The 22569-nt window shown below is 41.1% G+C and overlaps 1 protein-coding gene across 3 annotated transcripts in view; it reads right to left on the reverse strand.

Annotated features, from left to right (window-relative positions):
• vezt (vezatin, adherens junctions transmembrane protein) overlaps positions 1–22569 on the reverse strand; it is a 120076-nt gene that overhangs the window by 9988 nt on the left and 87519 nt on the right. For all 3 annotated transcript variants that reach the window (XM_073065986.1, XM_073065988.1, XM_073065987.1), the window contains 3 exons: positions 22056–22203; positions 20549–20874; positions 20066–20259 (listed from right to left, as the gene is read on the reverse strand). In XM_073065986.1, the coding sequence (XP_072922087.1) occupies positions 20066–20259; positions 20549–20874; positions 22056–22203 (668 nt within the window). The remainder of the gene's footprint in view (positions 1–20065; positions 20260–20548; positions 20875–22055; positions 22204–22569) is intronic.

Genomic DNA, 22569 nt, shown 5'->3' on the forward strand with positions numbered 1-22569 from the left:
GAGCCAATGGAACTATGTCCCCACTGATCTCAACCCAGCTGATCATGCCACAAGAGCAGTCCAAGGTAATCAGCTCACCCTCTCCTCATGATTAATTGGCCTAGCATTTCTGGCTCAACCCCAACAAAAACATAGAATCAACTATGTCGAAAACTTCCTGCTGACAGAGGCAGATATAGAAATATGCCATCAAGTTTCAACTAACATCACTCATTTCAAGGCATGCTTTGAGCGCTTTTCAAGCTGGAAGTCGCTTACCAGAGTGACTGGCCGGCTCATTCCTCTACAGTTGCAGCCAAAAACAGCCTTTGCAGTGGTGGCACATTTATAACCAACCACTCAGCACCAGAGCAAATGAATCAGGCAAAGGTTAGAATCCTTTTTGTTGCTTAAAGACAGGAAATCTGCAAAGGAAGTGTAATGCATCACAAGGCAGGAATCTCTTCCAAAACGAAGTTCCCTTAGTAAACTCTGCCCCTTTCTCGAAGGGCTGCTGCAAGTTGGAGGATGTATTAAGAAGGTACAACTCATTTTAGAAGAAACTCACCCAATCAACATGACGGGTAGGCACCATCTAATCTCTCCACTCGACGTTCCCATAAACATGTCCTCGAGGCCGGCATTATACTGAAGGAGCCGTATGAGCAGCAGGAACAGGTTTATGGATCGTTGGAGGAAAATGAACAATTGGTAGCTTGATTAACAGTTGCATGACATATCACAAGTTGCAGGGTAGGAAGCAGGAACAGACACAGATCATTTGAGCACTGACCCTGTATTTACGTATGTGGATTTGGATGTGTTTGGCACGTGTTCCATTGCCACAAGGAAAACAAGTGGAGGTCGTGCAAATTGTAAACCTTGGCTGTCATTTTTACCTGCATCAGCACACATACTATTTACATTGAAGTTATCGAATCATTAGACTCATCTGGTTTCACCAATGCTCTCAGAAGCTTCTTCACAATCAGAGGACCAGTGAAGCAATTAAAGTCTGACTGTGGAGCCAATTTCACCAGAGCCTGTAGACAGCTTCAAATTGATGCCAAAGGCTGCAACAGCAACCATGTGAATAACTGCTTGTCTGATCAAGATTGCATATGGAGTTTCAATACCCCCTCCACCCAACAAAATGCTTCACATACGGGCAGTTCTTGGGAAAAGGATGATTAGTTTCAGGCGTCAGATCCTTGATACAATATTCCTTAAAATTGGGTTTTCAAAGCTCACACGTGACATTCTGTCAACCTTCATGTCCAAGATCACAGCTGCTGTAAACTCCAGACCACTTACTTCAGTCTCTACAGATCCAGATGGACCTCATATTTTGACTCTTACTATGTTTCTGACAAAAAAGGTTGGCTCGCCTCCTGTTCCGCCAGGTCACTTTAATGAAGCCGACCTACAGTATATAGGCAGCAATGGAGGCAGTTCCAGAATTTGGCCAGAACATTTTGGCTAAGGTGGCAAAGAAAGTACATTAGTAATCTCTAGCTTCAGAGAATGTGGAAAACTGAGAGGGTAAATTTACTTGCAGCTGATGTCATCTTACTGAAAGGGAATCAAGACAAAAGGTATGATTGGTCTTTAGGGTTAATCACACAAATCTGGGAAAGATAGAAAACTCAAAGTGAGAACAGTTAAGTATTGTGTACTAAGACTGATTGCAAAACAAGTCTCTGAGACTATCCTTCTTTTGCCAAAGACTTACTAAACAAAATAATTTTGACCAGTGGCCAACCCAGAAATCAGGGAGGGGACTTCAATCAGGTCCAATGCCCCCGAGGATAAAAAGGCAGCAGCAGATCGCAGCAGCAAAAAGGAGCTTTGATCAGTGGACAATCCGGACATCAGAAGTTTGGAGACGAGGGAACTTAATTCAGGTTGACTGTCTGAGGTTAAAAGACAGCAGCGGGTTATGGCAGCAACAAAGTGCTTTGAGCATTGATCAATTGATGTTTGGGATAGATTAATAGGAGCAAATTAAAAGAAGGTGGGGCAAGCTGTATCAGTATTACAGTGGAGTAAAGGCATGAGAGGGGAGTTGGCCAGAATTGATTGGAAAAGAACACTGGCAGGGATGACGGCAGAGCAACAATGGCTGGAATTTCTGGAAGCAATTCGGAAGACCAGCTTATATACATCCCAAAAAGGAAAAAGTATTCTAAAAGAAAGATGACACAACCATGGCTAACAAGTCAAATCCAACATAAAAGTAAAAGAAAGGGCATAGAGCAAAAATTAATGGGAATTTAGTGGATTGGGAAGCTTTAAAAACCAACAGAAGGTAACTAAAAAAGTCATTAAGGTAAAGATGGAATACAAAAGTAAGCTGGCCAATAATATTAAGTTTCTTCAGATACATAAAGCATAAACGAGAGGCAAGAGTGGGTATCAGACCACTGGAAAACAAAGCTGGAGAGGTGGTAATGGGGGAGAATGAAATGGCAGACGAACTGAATAAGTATTTTGCATCAGTCTTCACTGTGGAAGACACTAGCAATATGCTGAAAGTTCCAGGTGTCAGGGGTCATGAAGTGTGTGAAGTTACCATAACTAGAGAGAAGGTTCTTGGGAAACTGAAAGGTCTGAAGGTAGATAAATCACCTGTACCAGATGGTGTACATCCCAGAGTTCAGAAGAGATCATGGAGGCATTTGTAATGACCTTTCAAGTACCACTAGATTCTGGAATAATTCCTGAAGACTGGAAAATTGCAAACATCACTCCACTCTTCAAGAAGGGAGAGAAGAAGAAGAAAGGAAACTATAAGCCAGTTAGTCTGACCTCAGCGGTTGGGAAGATGTTGGAGTCAATTAGTAAGGATGAGGTCTCAGGGTACTTATACGCACATAGTAAAATAGGCTGTAGTCAGCATGGTTTCCTCAAAGGAAAATCAGCAGGATAGACAAAGGAGAATCAGTTGATGTTGTGTACTAGAATTTTCAGAATGCCTTTGACAATATTCCTCACATGAAGCTGCTTAACAAACTAGGAGCCTATGTTATTACAGGAAAGTTTCTAGCACGCACAAAGCAGTGGCTGATTGTCAAAGAGTGAGAGTAAAGGGAGCCTTTCTAGCTGGCTTCTGGTGACTAGTGGTGTTTCACAGTGGTCTGCAGTGGGACCAATTCTTTTTATGTTTTATGTCAATGATTTGGACAATGGAATTGATGGCTTTGTTACAAAGTTTGTTCAGACAATATGAAGATAGGTGGAGGGGCAGGTAGATTTGAGGAAGTAGAGAGGCTACAGGAGGACTTAGACAGGTCAGGAGAATGGGAAAAGAAATGTTAGGTGGAATAGTGTGTTGGGAAGTGTATGGTCTTGAACTTTGGTAGAAGAAATTAAAGGGTTAACTATTTTCTAAACGGAGAGAAAATACACAATGACTCTAGGATTGAATGGCTTGTCATATGAAGAGCGTTTGATGGCTCTGAACCGTACTCACTAGAATTCAGAAGAATGAGGGGCGACCTCATTAAAACCTATTGAATGGTGAAAGGCATTGATAGAGTGGATGTGGAGAGGATGTTTCCTATGGTGGGAGAGTCTAAGACCAGAGGGCACAGCCTCAGAATAGAGGGGCGTCCTTTTAGAATGGATATAAGGAGAAATTCTTCAGCCAGAGAGTGGTGAATCTGTGGAATTCTTGCCACAGGCAGCTGTGGAGGCCAAGTCTTTAAGTATCTTTAGGGCAGAGTTTGATAGATTCTTGATTGGTCAGGGTATGAAAGGATATGGGGAGAAGACAGCAGATTGGAGCTGAGAGGATAATTGGATCAGCCATGATGAAATAGCAGAGCAGACTCAATGGATCAAATAGCCTAGTTCTGCTCTTATGGAAACAACCATTTCATTTTTAGCTTCAGTAGTTAAGTTTGATAACCTATGGATGCCAGGTGGGGAGTGTTCTAGCCTCTAGAGGCACAGTTTATTTTGTATGAACATCACTTCTTGTACATAAGCTGTTTTTTTTAATCTCTTCCTGCATAGGTTAATTTGGACTTGATTTTGAATACACAGTGGAAAGACGTCCATCTCCATCCTCTCTTTACTTACCCTTGAAACAGTAATATCTGTGAGTCTTAAGTTTTTATTAATATTGGTAAACATTTAGTAGATGTACAGTAAGTATTATGTTTATTGTTATTAAGTACCACTGCACCACGTATTTCAGGTGCATGGCAATTCTGATTCGAATATGTATTTTACTTAACTTCCAGCAGTTTCACAAGAAAGATTCTCATTAAAAATCCTGAAGGATACTTTTGTCTCGGTTGATGTTTAACTGATTGCATACCTCAGTACATATGCACTGGGAAGGCAGTAGAAGGAGAAACTTTGAGAAAGCTGCGGAGATGTTCAAGGTTGATTTGGACAGGTAGAGGGATAAGCAGATATATGGCAAATGCATTATGATGTGGATAAATGTGAGGTTAACCACTTAGAAAACAGTAACAAGGTTCCGGATTGTTCTCTCAATGGTGCTTATACTGAGAAGGGGGAAAGGTTCTTGAGCAATAGTCATTGAATGGAAACATCCAGCAGAGTTCGCCTATCGATGACGTGGTGTATGATGTGGGCAATCATGGTCTTTCCACAACCATGATTGCTCTTGGCAAATTTTTTAGACAGAAGTGGTTTGCAACTGCCTTCTTCTGGGCAGTGTCTTGCAGGACAGGTCACCCCAGCCATGACCAATATACGTCAGAGATTGTCTGCCTGGCATCAGTGGTCACATAACCAGGATTATGATAAGCACTAACTCCTGCTCCCATAGCTTCACGTGACCCTGATCGGGGGGTGGGGGGTGCTCATCAGGTGCAACACCTCATCCAAGGGTGACCTGCGGGCTAGTGGAGGGAAGGAAGGTAGGCAGAAGGGGTGGTGTAGCTCTGCTGATAAAGAATGGCATCAAATCAGTTAAAAAAATGTGACACAGGATCAGAAAAAGTTGAATCCTTGTGGGTTGAGGATAAAAGTGCAAGAATAAAAGGACCCTAATGTAACAGTAACTGGGATACGGACCATAGATTACAATAGGAAATAGAAAAGGCATGTCAAAAGGGCAATGCTATGATAGTCATGGAAAATTTCAACATGCAAGTCAATTGAGAATGCCAGGTTGGCAATGTAACTCAAGAGAGTGAATTTGTTGAATGCCTACAAGATGGCTTTTTAGAGCAGCTTGTCACTGAGCCTACTAGGGGATCAGCTGTGCTGGATTGGGTGTTATGTAATGAACCGGAGGCGATTAGGGAGCTAAGGTAAAATAACCCTTTGGAGACAGTGATCACAATATGATTGAGTTCAACTTGAAATTTGACAGGGACAAAGTAAAGTCTGACATAGCAGTATTTCAGTGGAGTAGAATATAGTGGCATGAGAGAGGAGTTGGCCAAAGTAAACCGGCTGGCAGGGATGACAGCAGAGCACCAATGGTGTGAGTTTCTGTGAAAAATGAGGCGTGCAGGATAGATATGTTACAAAAACAAAGTAGTACTCAAATGGCAAAATAGTACCACTGTGGCTGACAAGGAAAATCAAAGGTAATGTAAAAGCAAAAGAGAGGGCATATAACAACAGAAAAATTATTGGTAAGACAGAGGATTGGGAAGCTTTTAAAACCCTACAGAGAGCAATAAAAGAATCATTAGGAGGAAAAAGATGAAATACGAAAGCAAGCTAGCAAACAATATCAAAGTGGATAGTAAAAGCTTTTTCAAGTATGTAAAAATTAAAAGAGAAATGAGAGAGGATATAAGACCACTAGAAAATGAGGCCAGAGAAATAATAACAGGGGACAAGGAGATGGCAGATGAACCAAATGAGTATTTTGCATCAGTCTTCACTGTGGAAGACACTAGAACATAGAACATAGAATAGTACAGCACATTACAGGCCCTTCGGCCCACAATGTTGTGCCGACCCTCAAACCCTACCTCCCATATAACCCCCCACCTTAAATTCCTCCAAATACCTGTCTAGTAGTCAACACTAGCAGCGTGCCAACTGTTGAAGGGTGCAAGGAAAGAGAAGTGGGTGCAGTTACTATTACAAGGGAGAAGGTGCTCAAAAAGCTGAAAGACCTAAGGTTACACAAGTCACCCGGACCATATGAGCTGCACCCCAGGGTTTTGGAAAAGGTAGTGGTAGAGATTGTGGAGGCATTGGTAATGATCTTTCAAAAATCATTGGATTCTGGCATGCCAATGTCACTCCACTCTTTAAGAAAGAAGGAAGGCAGCAGAAAGGAAATTATAGACCAGATTGCCTGACCTCAGTAGTTGGGAAGATGTTGAAGTCAACTATTAAGGATGGAGAACTTGGTAACACAGGACAAAATAAGACAAAGTCAGCATGGTTTTCTTAAGGGAAAATCCTGCCTGACAAACCTGTTGGAATTCTTTGGGAGATTACAAGTAAGATAGATAAAGGGGATGCAGTGGATATTGTATATTTGGACTTTCAGAAGGCCTTTGACAAGGTGCCACACATGAGGCTGCTTGACAAGTTAAAAGTCCATGGTATTACAGGAAAGTTACTAGCACGATTAGAGCATTGGCTGATAGGTAGGAGGTTGCGAATGGAAATAAAAGGTTCCTTGTCTGGTTGGCTGCCAGTGACTAGTGGTGTTCCACAGGGGTCGGTGTTGGGACCACTTCTTTTTCAGAATCAGCTGTATATCAATTATTTAGATAATGGAACAGATGGCTTTTCAGATGATACGAAGATTGGTGGAGGAGCAGGTAGTGTTGAGGAAACAGGTAGTCTGCAGAAGGATTTAAACAGATTAGGAGAATGGGCAAGAAAGTGGCAAATGAAATACAATGTTGAAAAATGCTTGGCCATGAACTTTGGTAGAAGAAATAAATGTGCAGACTATTTTCTAATGGGGAGAAGATCCTAAAAGGATGCAAAAGGACTTGGGAGTGCTTGTGCAAAACACCCTAAAGGTTAATTTGCAGGTAGTGTTGGTGATGAGGAAGACAGGTGTGTAAAAAGGGCCCAAAAGATCATTGAGGACCCAAGTCACCCCAACCACAAACTTTCCGGCCGCTACCATCCCCGGGAAACGGTACCGCAGCATAAAAGCATAACAGCCAGGACCAACAGGCTCTGGGACAGCTTCTTACACCAGGCCATCAGACTGATTAATTCATGCTGATACAATTGTATTTTTATGTTATATTGACTGTCCTGTTGTACTTGTTATTTATTATAAATTACTATAAATTGCACATTTAGACTTAGACGTAATGTAAAGATTTTTACTCCTCATTTATATGAAGGATGCAAGTAATAAAGTCAATTCAATTCAAATACAATGTTAACATTCATTTCAAGAGGTCTAGAATTCAAAAGCAGGGATGTGATACTGACACTTTATAAGGCACTGGTGAGGCTTCACCTTGAGTATTGTGAACAGTTCTGGGCTCCTCATCTAAGAAAAGATGTGCTGGCATTGAAGAGGATTCAGAGGAGTTTCACAAGGATGATTCTGGGAATGAAAGGGTTATCATACGAGGAACATTCGATAGCTCTTGGTCTGTACTCGCTGGAGTTTAGAAGGATGGGGGTGTATCCCGTTGAAAGCTTTTGAATGTTAAAAGGCCTAGACAGAGTAGATGTGGAAAGGATGTTTCCCATGGTGGAAGAATCTAGGACAAGAGGGCACAGCCTCAGGAAAGAGGGGCATCCATTTAAAACAGAGATGTGGAGAAATTTATTTAATCAGAGGGTGGTGAATTTGTGGAATTCATTACCACAAGGAGCGGTGGAGGCTGGGTCATTGGGTGTATTTAAAGCAGAGCTTGATAGGCTCTTGATTGGATACAGCATCAAAGGTTACTGGGAGAAGACTGGGGAGTGGGGCTGAGGAGGGGAAAAAAGGATCAACCATGATTAAATGGGGGAGAAGACTTGATGGGCCAAATGGCCTAGTTCTACTCCTATGTCTTTTTATAGGGACATATCTCCATCCCACCACCTATTCCCGTTGCTCCAGATGCAACAGGGGAATAAAGGCTGAATTCCATAGTGAGAGGATTCTGGTATAGGAATAGGCCTCAGTACAGCTGTACACTCCCAGAGAGACAAGAATATTTTGCAGGTTTGGTCTCTGTATCTGAGGAAGGATTTTCTTACTTTGGAGGAGTTCAGTAGAAGTCCACTAGACTGACTGCCAAGATGCAAGTATATGAATGAAGTGAAATTGCATCAATTTGGCTCACATTAATTAGAGTTTAGAAAAATGAGAGGGGATTTCATTGAAAGCCATCAAATTCCAAAAAGACTTGACAAACTATATACAGGAATGATGTCCTAAGAATGGGGAATTTGAGGACCAGGGATCACAGGATAAGCTATTTAAGACTGAGATAAGGAGAAATTTCTTCACACAGACTATGGTAAACCTGTACAAGTCATTACCACAGAAGGCAGTTGGAGCCCAAACATCAGATATATTCAATAAGGATTTAGACATTGTTCATAGGCTAGAAGAAACAAGAAATATGCAGAGAGAACTAGAGCAGAGTGCTGAGTTTGAATAATGAATCATAATAATATTGATAGGCCAAAAGGCTTCTACTCATATTTCCTATGTACTATGAGAATATGTTATTGCTCTTGGAATTACCTTCTAGGATTAGTGCTGGGGCAACCTGAACGACAGTCTACCCCTTCCTCTTGGTGCTGCATGACCAAAATGAACTTTAAAGCAAGTCTTTCATTTCTCCAATACTGAGACCTCTTGTCAATAGGAACATACAAATTCCTCAAAATAATTACTGTTATTTCCAAGTGCTGTATCCAAGATTTACTTCAAAAAATCTTTGCGAATTGGTTAGTTAGTAAATCCCAAAAGTATCTAAAACAATGGCAACTGAACATTAAGTCATAGGCTAACACTTGTAGAAGGGTGGGCATTTGCCAAGTCTGTCTCACAGTTCTAGTGACCTGGGTTCAATCCATACTCAGGCACTATTTGTGTGAAGTTTGCATGTTTTCTGTACAGCATAGCGCTTCACTGGTCTTTCTCTCACACCGTGTAGGGCAGCACAGTAGCGTAGCCGTTAGTGTAAATATTACAGCAACAGCCATTAACGATTGGGGTTCAGTTTCTGTCACTACCTGTAAGGAGTGGGTATGTTTTTCTGGTATCCGTGTGGGTTTCCTCCCACATTTCAAAGATGTATAGGTTTAGGGTTAGTAAGTTGTGGGCATGCTAAGTTGGTGCCAGAAGCATGGGATTATTTGCAGGCTGCCCCAGCACATTTTCATATTGTATTGATCCTAGCAGCAAATCAATGCATTTCACTAGATTTCAATGTACATGTGACAAGTAAAATTAAACTTTAATCCCAAAGTAGGCTAACTGATGGCTTTGAAAGTTATCCAAAGTATAGGTGAGTAGCAGGAGAATTGGGGCAGATGATGGGTAAATGAGAAAAATAGGTTTAGGGAAATAAATGAAGGAATGGAACTTAAAAGAAATGCTCAGAGCTGGCATAGAATGGAACCTTTTACAGTGTTAAGAAAATATGAATAATATGAAGGAAATTTTAGGATTAATATCAGGAAGTATTACTCATGGAATGGAGTTCCAAATGGACGAGTAGAGGTGGAACACTCAAAATCATTTAAGACCCGCTGAGATATTGGCAGTGGCGAAGAGCTTTAAGAGTCTTACAGAGCAATTAGCTTATTTTAAGTGGCTGATCCTTAGTTGGACTCTGTGGTGTCTTAGCAAGCCACACAGCTGAATGAGGCAATCCAAGAAGAAAAGGTCACCACCATCTGCTCTAGATATCAAAGGATAAACACTGATGCTGGTCGTGCCAAGAACACATAAAAATCCACCTCTATCAATATGGCATATTTCCCTAACCCATCAATTAATTAAAAACTATTCTCTTTTCTGCTATGGAACCCTGTGGAGGAAAGAATCAAAGAAGAACTATTCACACCATTACCCAAGTGGGGTGGCTGCTTGCCAGAAGATTTTTTAAACAGCTCTCTGACATGCATTTGCTGTGAAGTGGTAAAACAGATTGTTTCTATTCAAGAAAAAGTCAAACTGCATTGTACTTCCTAAGAGTCATTATAAAACACTTTCTCAAAAAGAGTTCATTTTGCTTCCAAGTGATCCATGGAAATAACATATTTGTTTTGGAATTCTAGAGTTCCAGAAGTTAAGATAATTAAATGTCATTCAATGTGTATCCAGCGGAACCCATCTCTCCAACTTGGCCCCAGCTGGGAACTGCCACATTGAACAAATGGTGGTCAATCAGTAAGTATGGCAGGCTCTTCTTCCAGTACAGATAAATGAATTTAAAGCTCTGGCTTGATTGTAATTTAAAAAAAAAACGACAAAGATCTAGGGAAATAGGAGAAGCTCTTGACAGAGCATTAGGTTTTTTTTCCCAGGAAAATATTTAAGTAGTAACATTCAAAGAAAGACATATCAGGATTTACCTTGGAAATCCTAGAAATTCCTAGAATACTAGGAAAATAATTAAAAAGCATGATATCCAAAGTGGCAACCTCTGGTTAAATACTGAATCGTGAGTGGGATGGGGACATAAATTTGTCATGGAAAGGGTGCTGTATGAGGATGGTCTTTAGGTATTTGAGAAATGTGGGATCTGCACAAGACAGATGGGTTAAACGTCAAACAAATGTCTGCACAGGAGTGTAGCTCAACAGTGCTGTGGGGAGGACTTTCAACAAATATGGTGTAAGAGTATACCAGCACAGAGAAAATGTACTCAAAAGATTGAATAAGAGAGCCATCACTGTATCAGATGGGATCAGACTAATAGAACATAACAGAGAAACTAAGAGAGTTTATAGATGAGAATACAAATATATGAAATATATAAGTTAATGTTATTTCATAGATATTTCATTAAAGTTGGGAATTAAAAAGGAAAACAATGACATAACCAGATTCATAAAGAATGCATCTTAATTTGCTGACAGAGCTGGCCAAAACCTTCCAATCTTCCTCAAACACAGGATGATATCAGAGCACCAGAGACTTGAAGATTTACTACTCTGTTCAAAACTGTATGTAAGGTTAAATTCATGCATTGCAGGTTAATCTCAGTGGCATGGAAAATGCTAAACTGGATAAATAGAGATAAAAGTAATTACACACAGATTAACTATGGATTAACACAGTGGATCCTGTTGAAATCCATAGAGTGAAAGACAGCAAGCACATGAACGAAAACCCGAGGAAATCTGCAGATGTTGGAAATTCAAGCAACACACACAAAATGCTGGTGGAACGCAGCAGGCCAGGCAGCATCTATAGGGAGAAGTACAGTCGACGTTTCGGGCTGAAACCCTTGGTCAGGACTAACTGAAAGAAAAGATAGTAAGAGATTTTAAAGTGGGAGGGGGAGATCAGAAATGATAGAAGACAGGAGGGGGAGGGATGAAGCTAAGAACTGGAAAGTTGATTGGCAAAAGGGATACGCAGCTCGAGAAGGGAAAGGATCATGGGACGGGAGGCCTAGGGAGAAAGAAAGGGGGAGGGGAGCACCAGAGGGAGATGGAGAGCAGGCAAGGACTGACTGTGAGAGAGGCAGAGAGAGAGAAAAAAGGGGGGGAATAATAAAGAAGACGATGGAGTAAGAAGGGGAGGAAGGGCATTAACGGAAGTTAGATAAATCAATGTTGATGCCATCAGGTTGGAGGCTACCCAGACGGAATATAAGGTGTTGTTCCTCCAACCTCAGTGTGACTTCATCTTGACAGTAGAGGAGGCCATGGATAGGCATATCAGAATGGGAATGGGATGTGGAATTAAAATGTGTGGCCACTGGGAGATCCTGCTTTCTCTAATGGACAGAGCGTAGGTGTTCAGCGAAACAGTCTCCCAGTCTGCGTCGGGTCTCACCAATATATAAAAGGCCACACTGGGAGCACCGGACACAGTATACCACACCGGCTGACTCACAGGGAAGCCTCACCTGGAAGGACTGTCTGGGGCCCTGAATCGTGGTGAGGGAGGAAAGGTGTAGCACTTGTTCTGAAAGGGCAGGTGTAACACTTGTTCTGCTTACAAGGGAGATCGGTGGGAAGGGATTGGGGGGACGAATGGACAAGGGAGTCGCGTAGGGAGCGATCCCTGTGGAAAGCAGAAAGGGGGGGAGAGGGAAAGATGGTAGTGGGATCCCGTCAACAGGCCCCAGACAGTCCTTCCAGGTGAGGTGACACTTCACACCTGTGAGTCAGCTGGTGTGATATACTGCGTCTGATGCTTCCGGTGTGGCCTTCTACACATTGGTGAGACCCGACACAGACTGGGAGACCGTTTCACTGAACACCTACGCTCTGTCCGCCAGAGAAAGCAGGATCTCCCAGTGGCCACACATTTTAATTCGTATATCCATGGCCTCCTCTGCAGTCAAGATGAAGCCACACTCAGGTTGGAGGAACAACACCTTATATTCTGTCTGGGTAGCCTCCAACCTGATGGCGTGAACACTGATTTCTCTAACTTCCGTTAATACCCCTCCTCCCCTTCTTACCCCATCCCTTATTTATTTATTTATTTATTCCCCCCCTCCTTTTTTTCTCTCTCTGCCCCTCTCACAATCAGTCCTTGTCTGCTCTCCATCTCTCTCTGGTGCTCCCCTCCCCCTTTCTTTCTCCCTTGGCCTCACGTCCCATGATCCTTTCCCTTCTCCAGTTGTGTATCCCCTTTGCCAATCAATTTTCCAGCTCTTAGCTTCATCCCTCCCCCTCCTGTCTTCTATTATTTCGGATCTTCCCATCCCCTCCCACTTTCAAATCTCTTACTATCTTTCAGTCAGTCCTGACGAAGAGTCTCTGCCCGAAACGTTGACTGCACTTCTTCCTATAGATGCTGCCTGACCTGCTGCTTTCCACCAGCATTTTGTGTGTGTAGCATGCACATGAAGCTAGTTTAGGGTCAGGAAAACAGGAATTCTGGTGAATGGTTGTTTTTCAGGTTCGAGGAAAGGATGTTCAGGAGAGACCAAGATAACTTGTTTTCTTGTTTCTACTAATGACTTATCTGTGTATACAGGGCACCATTTCAAAATACAGATGGCAAAAACCTTGTAAATGTGGCAAATGGTGACATGCTTCAGTAGAAAATACAACGAAAGGTAGTGTAGCCTACAATTCATAGAGGACGAAGGAACATGGGTGCACGTAATGACATATCTCTGAAGAACAAGGACAAGTTGAGATAACTAGGGAAAGACAAAAAGCATATGGCACCTTGGGTTTAAGAACAGAGTAATTGATTACAGGACCAAGGAAACACTAGTTTGGTCGCCATTTTGGTTAAACATTTCCCTTCAGGAAAAGTGCAAAGGCCCAAGCAGAATGGTACCAGAAGTGAGGGAATGAATTATAGAAAATATTAAAAATACCCTTAAGGTCAAGCAGCACATATTGAGAGATACATTTATTAGACCAATCTTCTGCTGAGTTCAGGCCTACCCTAACTTGGCTATCCGACAGATTGTTCACTGATAACCAGGCATCTGCTTGGCACTGACAATAAGACAGCAGACCTTTATTCTATCCCCAAGCTCCTAGCTGCTTTTACTAACTCGCCATGCACTCCAGACCAAGGCAGCAAGTAATCTCAGGACTGCTCTGACTGATGATCTTTCATCAGATAGATGAGGGTGATTTGATTGAAATCAGCAAGTATCTCAATAAAGTGAATAATAAAGAACATTTTCCATTGATAGAAAGGTCAAGAACTAAGTGGTTTAAGGCGATTAACCAAACTCTTTGCACAGTGGCAAAAACACAGTGAGTAGTGAGGATTTTGGATTTGCTGCCTGAGAGGAAGGGAACTGAATAAAGATCCAAGTTAGAAATAAATAGCAAGACAGTAAACAATTGAAAACTGCATTGACAACGAAGCAGTGTAGGCTTAAATGGACCAAATCCCCACTGTGCTGTAATAATTCTGAGATCCCTTGATTCTATAAGTTCTTTTAATTAGTTATTCTTTCATTGTGTCTACTTTCCTTTCAAAAAGGAAACTAGTAAAAAGACACTGAATGAAGTGAGGCATTGCAGAATTGTGACTGTTTTAATACTGATCTAAAGGTATTAGGTTAAGCAGCACACAATTCTAGTCACCTTAAAGTGCAGCTATCACCAGCATAAACTAATAAGTTTAGTCTGTGGACAACTTCACGACCTTATTGTCTTGTAAAGTTTCATTGGTTAAGTTTTGAGATGAAATATTTTACTAGAAATTGACTGTTAGGTGGAATGCAGAGTCAAAGATAATATGGTGATTTATTGAAGCACTGAGGTTGTAAGGAAAAACTTAGGTTGTTCTGAGAACATCAGAGCCTGAGGTTTGTTAACTTGATAGTGGTTTGTTAAATTATAAGAGGCATAGATAGGACAGACAGTCATAATGATATTCCAGAGTAGAAATGTCTAATACCAGAGGACATATCTTTAAAGTTAGATGGAGGAAGTTTAAAGGTCATGTGAGGGACACACTTTTTTTGAATGCAGGTGCCTGGAATGAGTTACCACAGGTAATAGTAGAAGAATGTAGAATGAGTTTAAGAGGCTTTTAGATAGATACTTGAACCTGAAGAGAATGGAGGGTTGTGGACAATAAACACGAAGAGGACATTTAGTATAGAATGCAATTAAGATGGGCGGACTAGTTTGTCCAGTGCTGTCCTGTTCTGTGTTCACTGTTTCCACTCTTTGTGACAGTGAAGGGAAGGAAAACATTAACATACTAGGTTTCTCAAACTGGGCCACACTCCTGTAAATAACAATTGGAGTGACTCCAAAAATTCTTTTCACAGGCAATAATGAGTAGAAAACTATGCACACCATAACTGTCACTGCATTTGTGAACATGGAAACACCACCAGGTCAACTGGACCTGACTGATTACAGATAAAACATCACTACAGTAAGGACAGAATAATTTTAACAAGATATTTCTGAAGAAGTGCTTTGCCTTTAAAAGAAAATCCTGGTTTCTGATCTTGTAAGCTAGTCTTAAATAAAAGCCATTTTTACAGTTGGAAGGAAGAGACTGACTGACTGAGTAGTAATACTACTGATGCAAGATCTTGGTGAAATTCAACATGCAAGGTTGTAACAATCAATTTTCAGTTACCTATATTTGTTATAAATTAGTTACCAACTTCACAACCAAAATGCTTTTCAATTGTAAGAAATAAATTGGAGCCACACTTGACTGGTGTGGAAATTTGTTTCTGTAGCTGACAAGGCATGACATGAGTTCTTTTGTTAACAGAGAAGCTGGCAACTGGCACATGCTGCAGTCACACGTATCCAGCACTGTAATTTTTAACTGACTTTCAAACCATTATGTACAATCTCACACGTTCGACATTCATACCTCTTCAATAGGCAAATTCATTACATGAATTACTCTGTAACATTCTCTGGAACTCTGCAAGTTCCTATTCCTGAACACTGACTTCCTCTGTTCTTTCAGCGCATGCAGAGAAACTTGCATAAAGGAAATCTGATGTAAAGTTTGCAAGATTCATGTTTATACAAGAATATAACGATTTTGGAATGCACATCTACCGATCAAGTAACAATGTGGTTGATAAGGTGGTTAAGCCATATGAATTATATGCCTTTATAAAAATAGGAACAGGACATAAAAGTGCATAATAAAGCTGGTAAGGCCACAGCTTTAATACTGCGTACTATTCTGGTCACTTTACAGATAAGGTGTGAGGGCCTGGAGAGATTTACACACAGCTTGCTAGGAATGAGGAGAGTCTGGTTAGAAGAGCGGGGTGGAGGGGAGAGTTGATTTATGTGTACTGTATAACTTTTTCATGTCTCTGCTAAGGGAAATAGCTCTACTCGAGATTTAAATAACTATAGACCACATTCAAGTAATGCAAACAATTACAGGGGTGAGGAAATAGAGTTAATATAAAGAAGAGCAGTGCGTAAATGCACTGTCTGTGAATATTATTGAAGCAGAAGCCCTCAATATTAAAACATATCAGAGTGAGCACCTGTTGTTCCATAATACAAGGTCCTAAGCGGCAGTGTAGGTGTTTGCAAATAAAATGACGCGAGTCATTTATTGTACTCTAAGCACGGAACACAAAAGTGCAGTAACAACTTCACATCATCATGTCCAACAGCCTCTTAAAGTCAAACCCCAACTCAACGTCGGTGGTGGTGAATTATGTATATTTCCACCAATTACGTTACCTTACACAGGCACCCCCATCCCCCACAATTTACTAAACCCAACATTGTGAGCCTGTGTGGAGACGAACGAACCACCTGGCTTGCGTCCTATGTTCCATGGGTGGCTCATCCAGAGGTGTGTTGACATGGTCACATCATGTTGTGACAGCAGGAGCATGGTAGCGGAATCCTCCAAATTTTGGTTGGTTGGTTTAAGGCAATCTACTGAAACACATTCAGGTTTACCCCTCTTATCTATAATAAAAGTCTTTTTTCTCCATTTCAAAATGCAGAACAGGCCATTGTAAGGGGGCCTAAGGGGATGTTGATGTGAATCAGGGCAACATGTTGAGACATTGTACAGGAGAGAAACTCCAGCTTCTCCGAACTTAATGTCAGCCAACTGCAGGCCCATGACTGCTGTTCAGTAACCCTGGATCTCTGGGTCAGTAGCCTGGTCGGCTGCCATGCTGGTATAGTCAATGTGTACAGCTCAATGGCTGTCTGTGAGAGGCAATCAGCTATGCCATTACTTTCCCCCCTATATATTGTATATCAATTATGAACTCCGATATGTAGGCCAGATGGAGTTGCTGCCATGATGACCAAGGGTTTGATATTTTGGCCACTGTGTGTACAAGGGGTTTGTGGTCAACGAACACTGTGAAATAGTCACCCTCTAGAAGAAAGTGAAAATGGAAGACAGCCAGATAAAGACTGAGAAACTCACAGTCAAACATGCTGTACTTCCTTTTGGGGGACAGAGTTGCCAGCCGAAGAAGGTGAACGGCTGCCACATGCTTCTGACCAACAGCACCCACAGCGTCTGTAGCGTCAGTAGTAATGGTGCATTGGGGAGCAGTTGTGCCAGAAGGGCTGCATTAGAAAGAGCTTGTTTAGTATCATGTCCACTGACCAGTCAAGCACTTGATTAGGGGTATTGTCTTTAAGAGCACTATACAGGGGGAGCATAAGGTCATCAGCTCGCAGAATGAAGTGGTGACTGAAATTCACCACTCCAGTAGTTTTAGTAGCACAGGGCGGTGGGAATCCATAATAGTGACTACTTTTGATGGGAGAGCTTTTGGACCTACTGCGCAGATGCAATGGCCAAGAAAGTCAATAGTTGACAACTCAAATTGGCATTTAGCAGGGTTAATAATCAACCGGTGTTGGCTTAAGCACTTGAAGAGTACGTGGAGATGAGATACATGTTGGATTTGAATGCACTGGTGACAAGTATGTCATCCAGGTAAACAAAAAGAAAATCAAAGTCTTTTAATACAGAATCCATCAGCCATTAGGAAGTCTGTGCTGAATTTTTCAGCCCAAACGACATGTGCAGAAACTCAAAGAGGCCAAATGGGGTTATCACAGCTGTTTTAGGAATATCCTCCAAGCATACAGGCACCTAACTAAACTGACTTTGGAAAAAAATTAACTTTCCGGCTAAACGTGTTGAGAAGTCTTGGATGTGTAGGACTAGGTAACGATTTGGGATGGTAACCTCATTAAGGTGTCCATAGCCCCCCTCAGGTACTGCAACCACCACTGGACTTAGAGACTATATGGAGGGGTGAAGCCCAGGAGCTATTTGACTGGCGTACAATACCATGTCTTTCCATGTTAGCAAACTCTGCCTTCATGGTTGTCAGCTTTACTGGGTCCAGTCTACGCATGCAGGCATGGACTGGCAGGTCAGTTGTGGAAATGTGGTGCTCAACCCCAAGTTTTGCAACTGTAGTGGAGAATGTTGGATTGGTGAGGTTTGGAAATTCAACCAGCAGTCAAGTAAACTTATATGCAGAGGTGTATGCAGTTGACTGAGTTGTTGTGGGGAAGTTACTGGGGGAAGCAGGGTAACAACCCAAAGTCCTTGGCATCCACAAGCCAGCAGTTCTTAAGATTGACTCACAGTCCTTGGGCACACAGGAAATCTGCACCAACCAGAGGTCTAGCCACTTTTGCCAGGACAAAGCCCCATGTGTAACGCAGAGTTCACCCACCGTGTCCTGTAAGTCTGGATCCTACTGCCATTGGCAGCCTCAAGCAAGGTTTTGTCACTCTTTACATTCTCATCAATAGGCAATGCTGGCAATGCACTCAAAGGAGCACCACATCACATAGGAAGCGTTTCTCTGAAAGGGTGTCTGTAAAGAACAGTAGACATCCTGGGCAGCTGGAACCTATGGTGTTCACAGACCTCTGATGGCCTGATATGCTAGTACTGTTGCAGCTGAAAGGTGGTCGGCACTTCCTAACGATCATACCAAAGCAGGCATGATAAAAACGCAGGTCTACTCTGGAGCATTAGTTAGTAGTCTGTTTTGCATAGTTATGTTGGGGGCCTTGCTGACCGGGCTGAATGAGATAGGGAAAAGAGGAGGAATAATGTACCGCTGCCCAGCTGAGTCTAGACCATCAGCCATTTTAGCAAGCTACCTATAGTCCTTCTTGGGTGTTCTTGTGAGGGTTATGCAAATTTGATCTGGCATTTGTTGCAAGAAAAGTTCTTTACAAACAAAACAAGGACGGTGATTTCCCAGAAGAGACAGCATGTGGTCCATTAGCTCCAATAGCTTAGCATTGCCACGGCCTGGCAAGCAGAGCAACTGTTTGGCGCACTCAGACTCTGATAGTCCCAAAGTCTGTAGAAAGTGACATTTCAGCGATCGGAATTTATTGTGTCCAGACGGCTGTTCTAGTGGACTCCCCACTCTCACAGCCGTGGAGTTGCTGAATGATACTACCATATAAAAATATTTGGTGTTTTCAGTGGAGATTTCTTGTAGTGCGAATTGGGTCTCAGCTTGTACAATGACATTTTGCTCCCAAAACTCCAGCAGTTTCAAAGTGAATGTGTTGGTCAACATGTTTAATAAGGATGTGAGGTTTTTTATGTTTAAGAAAAAGAGTAAAAACTCATTGATTGCACTCCAAACACAAAAAGCGCAGTAACAGAACTTTACGTAATATGTCATCACAAATGACCAGCCTCTTAAAGTGAAACGCAACCAACGTCAGTGGTTGTGAACTATGTACATTTCCACCAATTATATTACATTACAGTAGGTTCAATTGTTCTTTTTCAAGAGACATAAATATGGATCAAATGGCCTTTTGTGACACAAACTTCTATAATTTACATGATATCTTCAATAAATGACATATTATGTGAAGTTCTGTTACTGTGCTTTTTGTGTTCAGTGTTTGGAGTGCAACAAATGAGTTGTTACTGTTTTTCTTAAACATAAAAAACCTCACATAGTTTTATTTGTGACAACCTTCAATAATGTGTCTATCAAAAAAAAGTACAATCTCACACAGACTGAAAGCAATGCGCAGTGAGCAAAAAGAGGAGGAATGAGTCGGCAACTTAAAAATAGTGAAGAAAGATAGCTGAGGAAATTTATCTAAACGGAGAGGGATTTAACTAGTGCAGCACTAATGCAGTTCTGCCCGAGTTACCCTGCACACACATACTTCAATGCATGACTGAGGGACTACAGCATTACTGAGAAGTTAAACCAAAGAATGCTGTCTTTTTTTAGGTGCACAATTTAATAATTTCAATAGCTTGGGAATAATCCCCACTGCCCTCATCAATATTTATCGCTCATCCAGCAATATCAGAGTATCATCATGCTGTTGTTGGAAGTTTCCTCTGCCCAAATTAGAATTTATGTCTTTTAGACCAATACGAACAACTTTTCAGAAGTGTCTCATGTGGTAGGAATATCTGAGACTGTCAAAGAAGCCGTATAAAACAAGGCTTTCTTTTAAATAACTGGCCAGCATTACTCTTCAATTTTTAAAGAAAACATTTTCTTACCTTTCTGTCCCTTAGAAGTATGTACTAGTTTATCCACCTGGTTTCTTGCCTCGTCCCAACAGTCCATGGTCACTTCCACGTGTGGCTTGATCAATTTAAGTTTCTGATCCAAATCATGGTACACTTCAGGAGTTATTTCATGCTGCTCTCTGGATTCATACAGATTTTCCACATGATCTTCGAAAGTAATAACCCTGTATCAAACAGGAAGCACATTGAAACAGGTCAGAACATTAATATTTGCAGTGAGAGCTCTTTTTACAATTCTTATAACAATGTTTTTATAATACATTTTAATGAATGAGTTTTCTTTTGATTGAGTTCTAGGCTAGTATAAAAATAAAACATGATCCAAACCATGATTTATTAAGGTTGAATCATGATTTTTTAAGATTGAATCATGACAGAATGCAAAATACTGCTTCTTTAAACTGGCATTAATATTAAAACAACAAATCTTTTCAGTTAGATGCATGAACTTACTCATTTAGTAGCAACTTAAGGTGGAGCTGCAGACTACGAACCACTGTAAATATATTCTTCAGCTCACTCGATCCATGATTAGTCCTCTTTGGGGTTTTGAAATTAGATTGGTACTGCAAGTATCTATGTAATTCATAGCTCCGCTTCAGTTCTTCAACGCAAGTTGTAACAACATGAGAAAGACTGTGTATTGATTCTGCTACAATCTGATGCACCAAATCCCCTGGAGATCCACGAGCCTTGTGCGTAGTTTTAACAGGAGACAATAGCAAAACTAAACGTCTGAAGAACTCTGAGTTTTGGCCCACCCACAGCTGAAACAGTATCTGGAGACAGGAAACATTAAAACAAGGTAACAAATTTAACAAGTAGTAAAAGATGGATCAAAATCAATGTGGATATTTATGGGTCTGTAGATGCAAGTTATTGTATCCTGGGCATTTATGCAACACCATAAACATAATAATTTAAATGCATGTGGTCCCATAATTATCACTATTGGGAATAATCAATCTCTAATGAAGGTTTTTCCCTCCCTGTCTGCACTCAGTTTCTGACCAAAAACAAGCTCTGAACCATTATGTACTCAAAATATTTCATTAGCAATAGTAATATAAACAATAATATTGTCAATTCCACCATGAGAGATCCCTGTAGATTAACAGCTGCACATATTATGTTATCACATGGAATGGGTTAATTAGTGAATAAACAACTGCTTCCCGTTTTGTGTTAAGCATTGTGAGATGTTATTTTGTACTTTTCTCTTTTGTAATTTAACCATAAAGGCAGTAAGAAGAGGGAGGACATGTGTCTCGCCTATTGAACCTCTCTTCCGGTGGGTGGTTGCTTGACCTTGATCTGGCTACTTCCAGTGATGGTATCAGAAAAACTCAGTGACAAATCCATGTCCAGCAGCTACATAATCACAGACACAAACTGCTGGAGGAACTTAGCAAGCCAAGCAGCATCAACGGAAAAGAGTAAACAGTCTACATTTCGGGCCAAGACCCTTCATCAGGTTCAGTCATACACCACCACTCTCAAGGCACTGACTGATACAGGAGATTATGGAAACCAGCGTTATCTGAAGTCGCTCATAGTTGGTTGTGCAGCCTAGTGCAACTGAAAACTACCAGTTCAAAAACTATCCACTGCTTTCAAGATGCAAGTACATTGGGAATAAAGTACATTTCTCCACGTAATCTTTTTGAAATAATGATAATCATATTGTCCCATTTAATACATTATGTGAAACACTGACAAAACTTTATCCATACACATCTGACAGAAAATGAATGAGACATGGCAATTCAGCCCATCTTCAGGCAAATATGTTCCACGCTAGCCTCAACCCCCAACACACCCTGATAGCATAGTGTTCCATTCCTAATTCTTGTGATTACATGTATTTAAAAAGAAATTAACTAATGAGATATATATATATAAAAAAAACTTGTGTTACATGTAGAATCACTTGTTTATCTTATTGTGCATCACACCATACCTTTAATGATGCAAGACTGTAACCATCAGTAAGTTCCTGAGCCTCCACCTCAGACAGAATGTCCTCATTCAATCCCATGCCAAGTTCACTTAATGGGATTGCACAGAGATAGTTAGTCACATTGTCCGTCTCGGAGTTCAGAGGATAGGTTTAATTATAATTAAGGCATCACAACAGAGGAATGTCATCAAAATAATGTTTGAACCATTTTTATCTTACTGGGATAAACAAATATAGGCTACAGATTAAAACTTGTTGTTAAATAATAGATACAAACAGTTAAGGAAAAGTTAGAGGAATACACACAAAATGCTGGAGGAACTCAACAGGTCAGGCAGCATCACTGGAAAACAGTGCAGTCAATGTTTCAGGCTAAGACTCTTCAGCAGGACTGGAAAAAAAAGACGAGGAGTTTGAGTTAAAAGGTGGTGGGGGAAGGCGAGGGAGAAACACAAGGTGATAGGTGAAATTGGGAGGGGAGGTGAAGAGCTGTGAAGTTGATTGGTGAAAGAGA

Source organism: Hemitrygon akajei, chromosome 14 (genome assembly GCF_048418815.1).
Source record: "Hemitrygon akajei chromosome 14, sHemAka1.3, whole genome shotgun sequence".
NCBI classification, from domain to species: Eukaryota; Metazoa; Chordata; class Chondrichthyes; order Myliobatiformes; family Dasyatidae; genus Hemitrygon; species Hemitrygon akajei.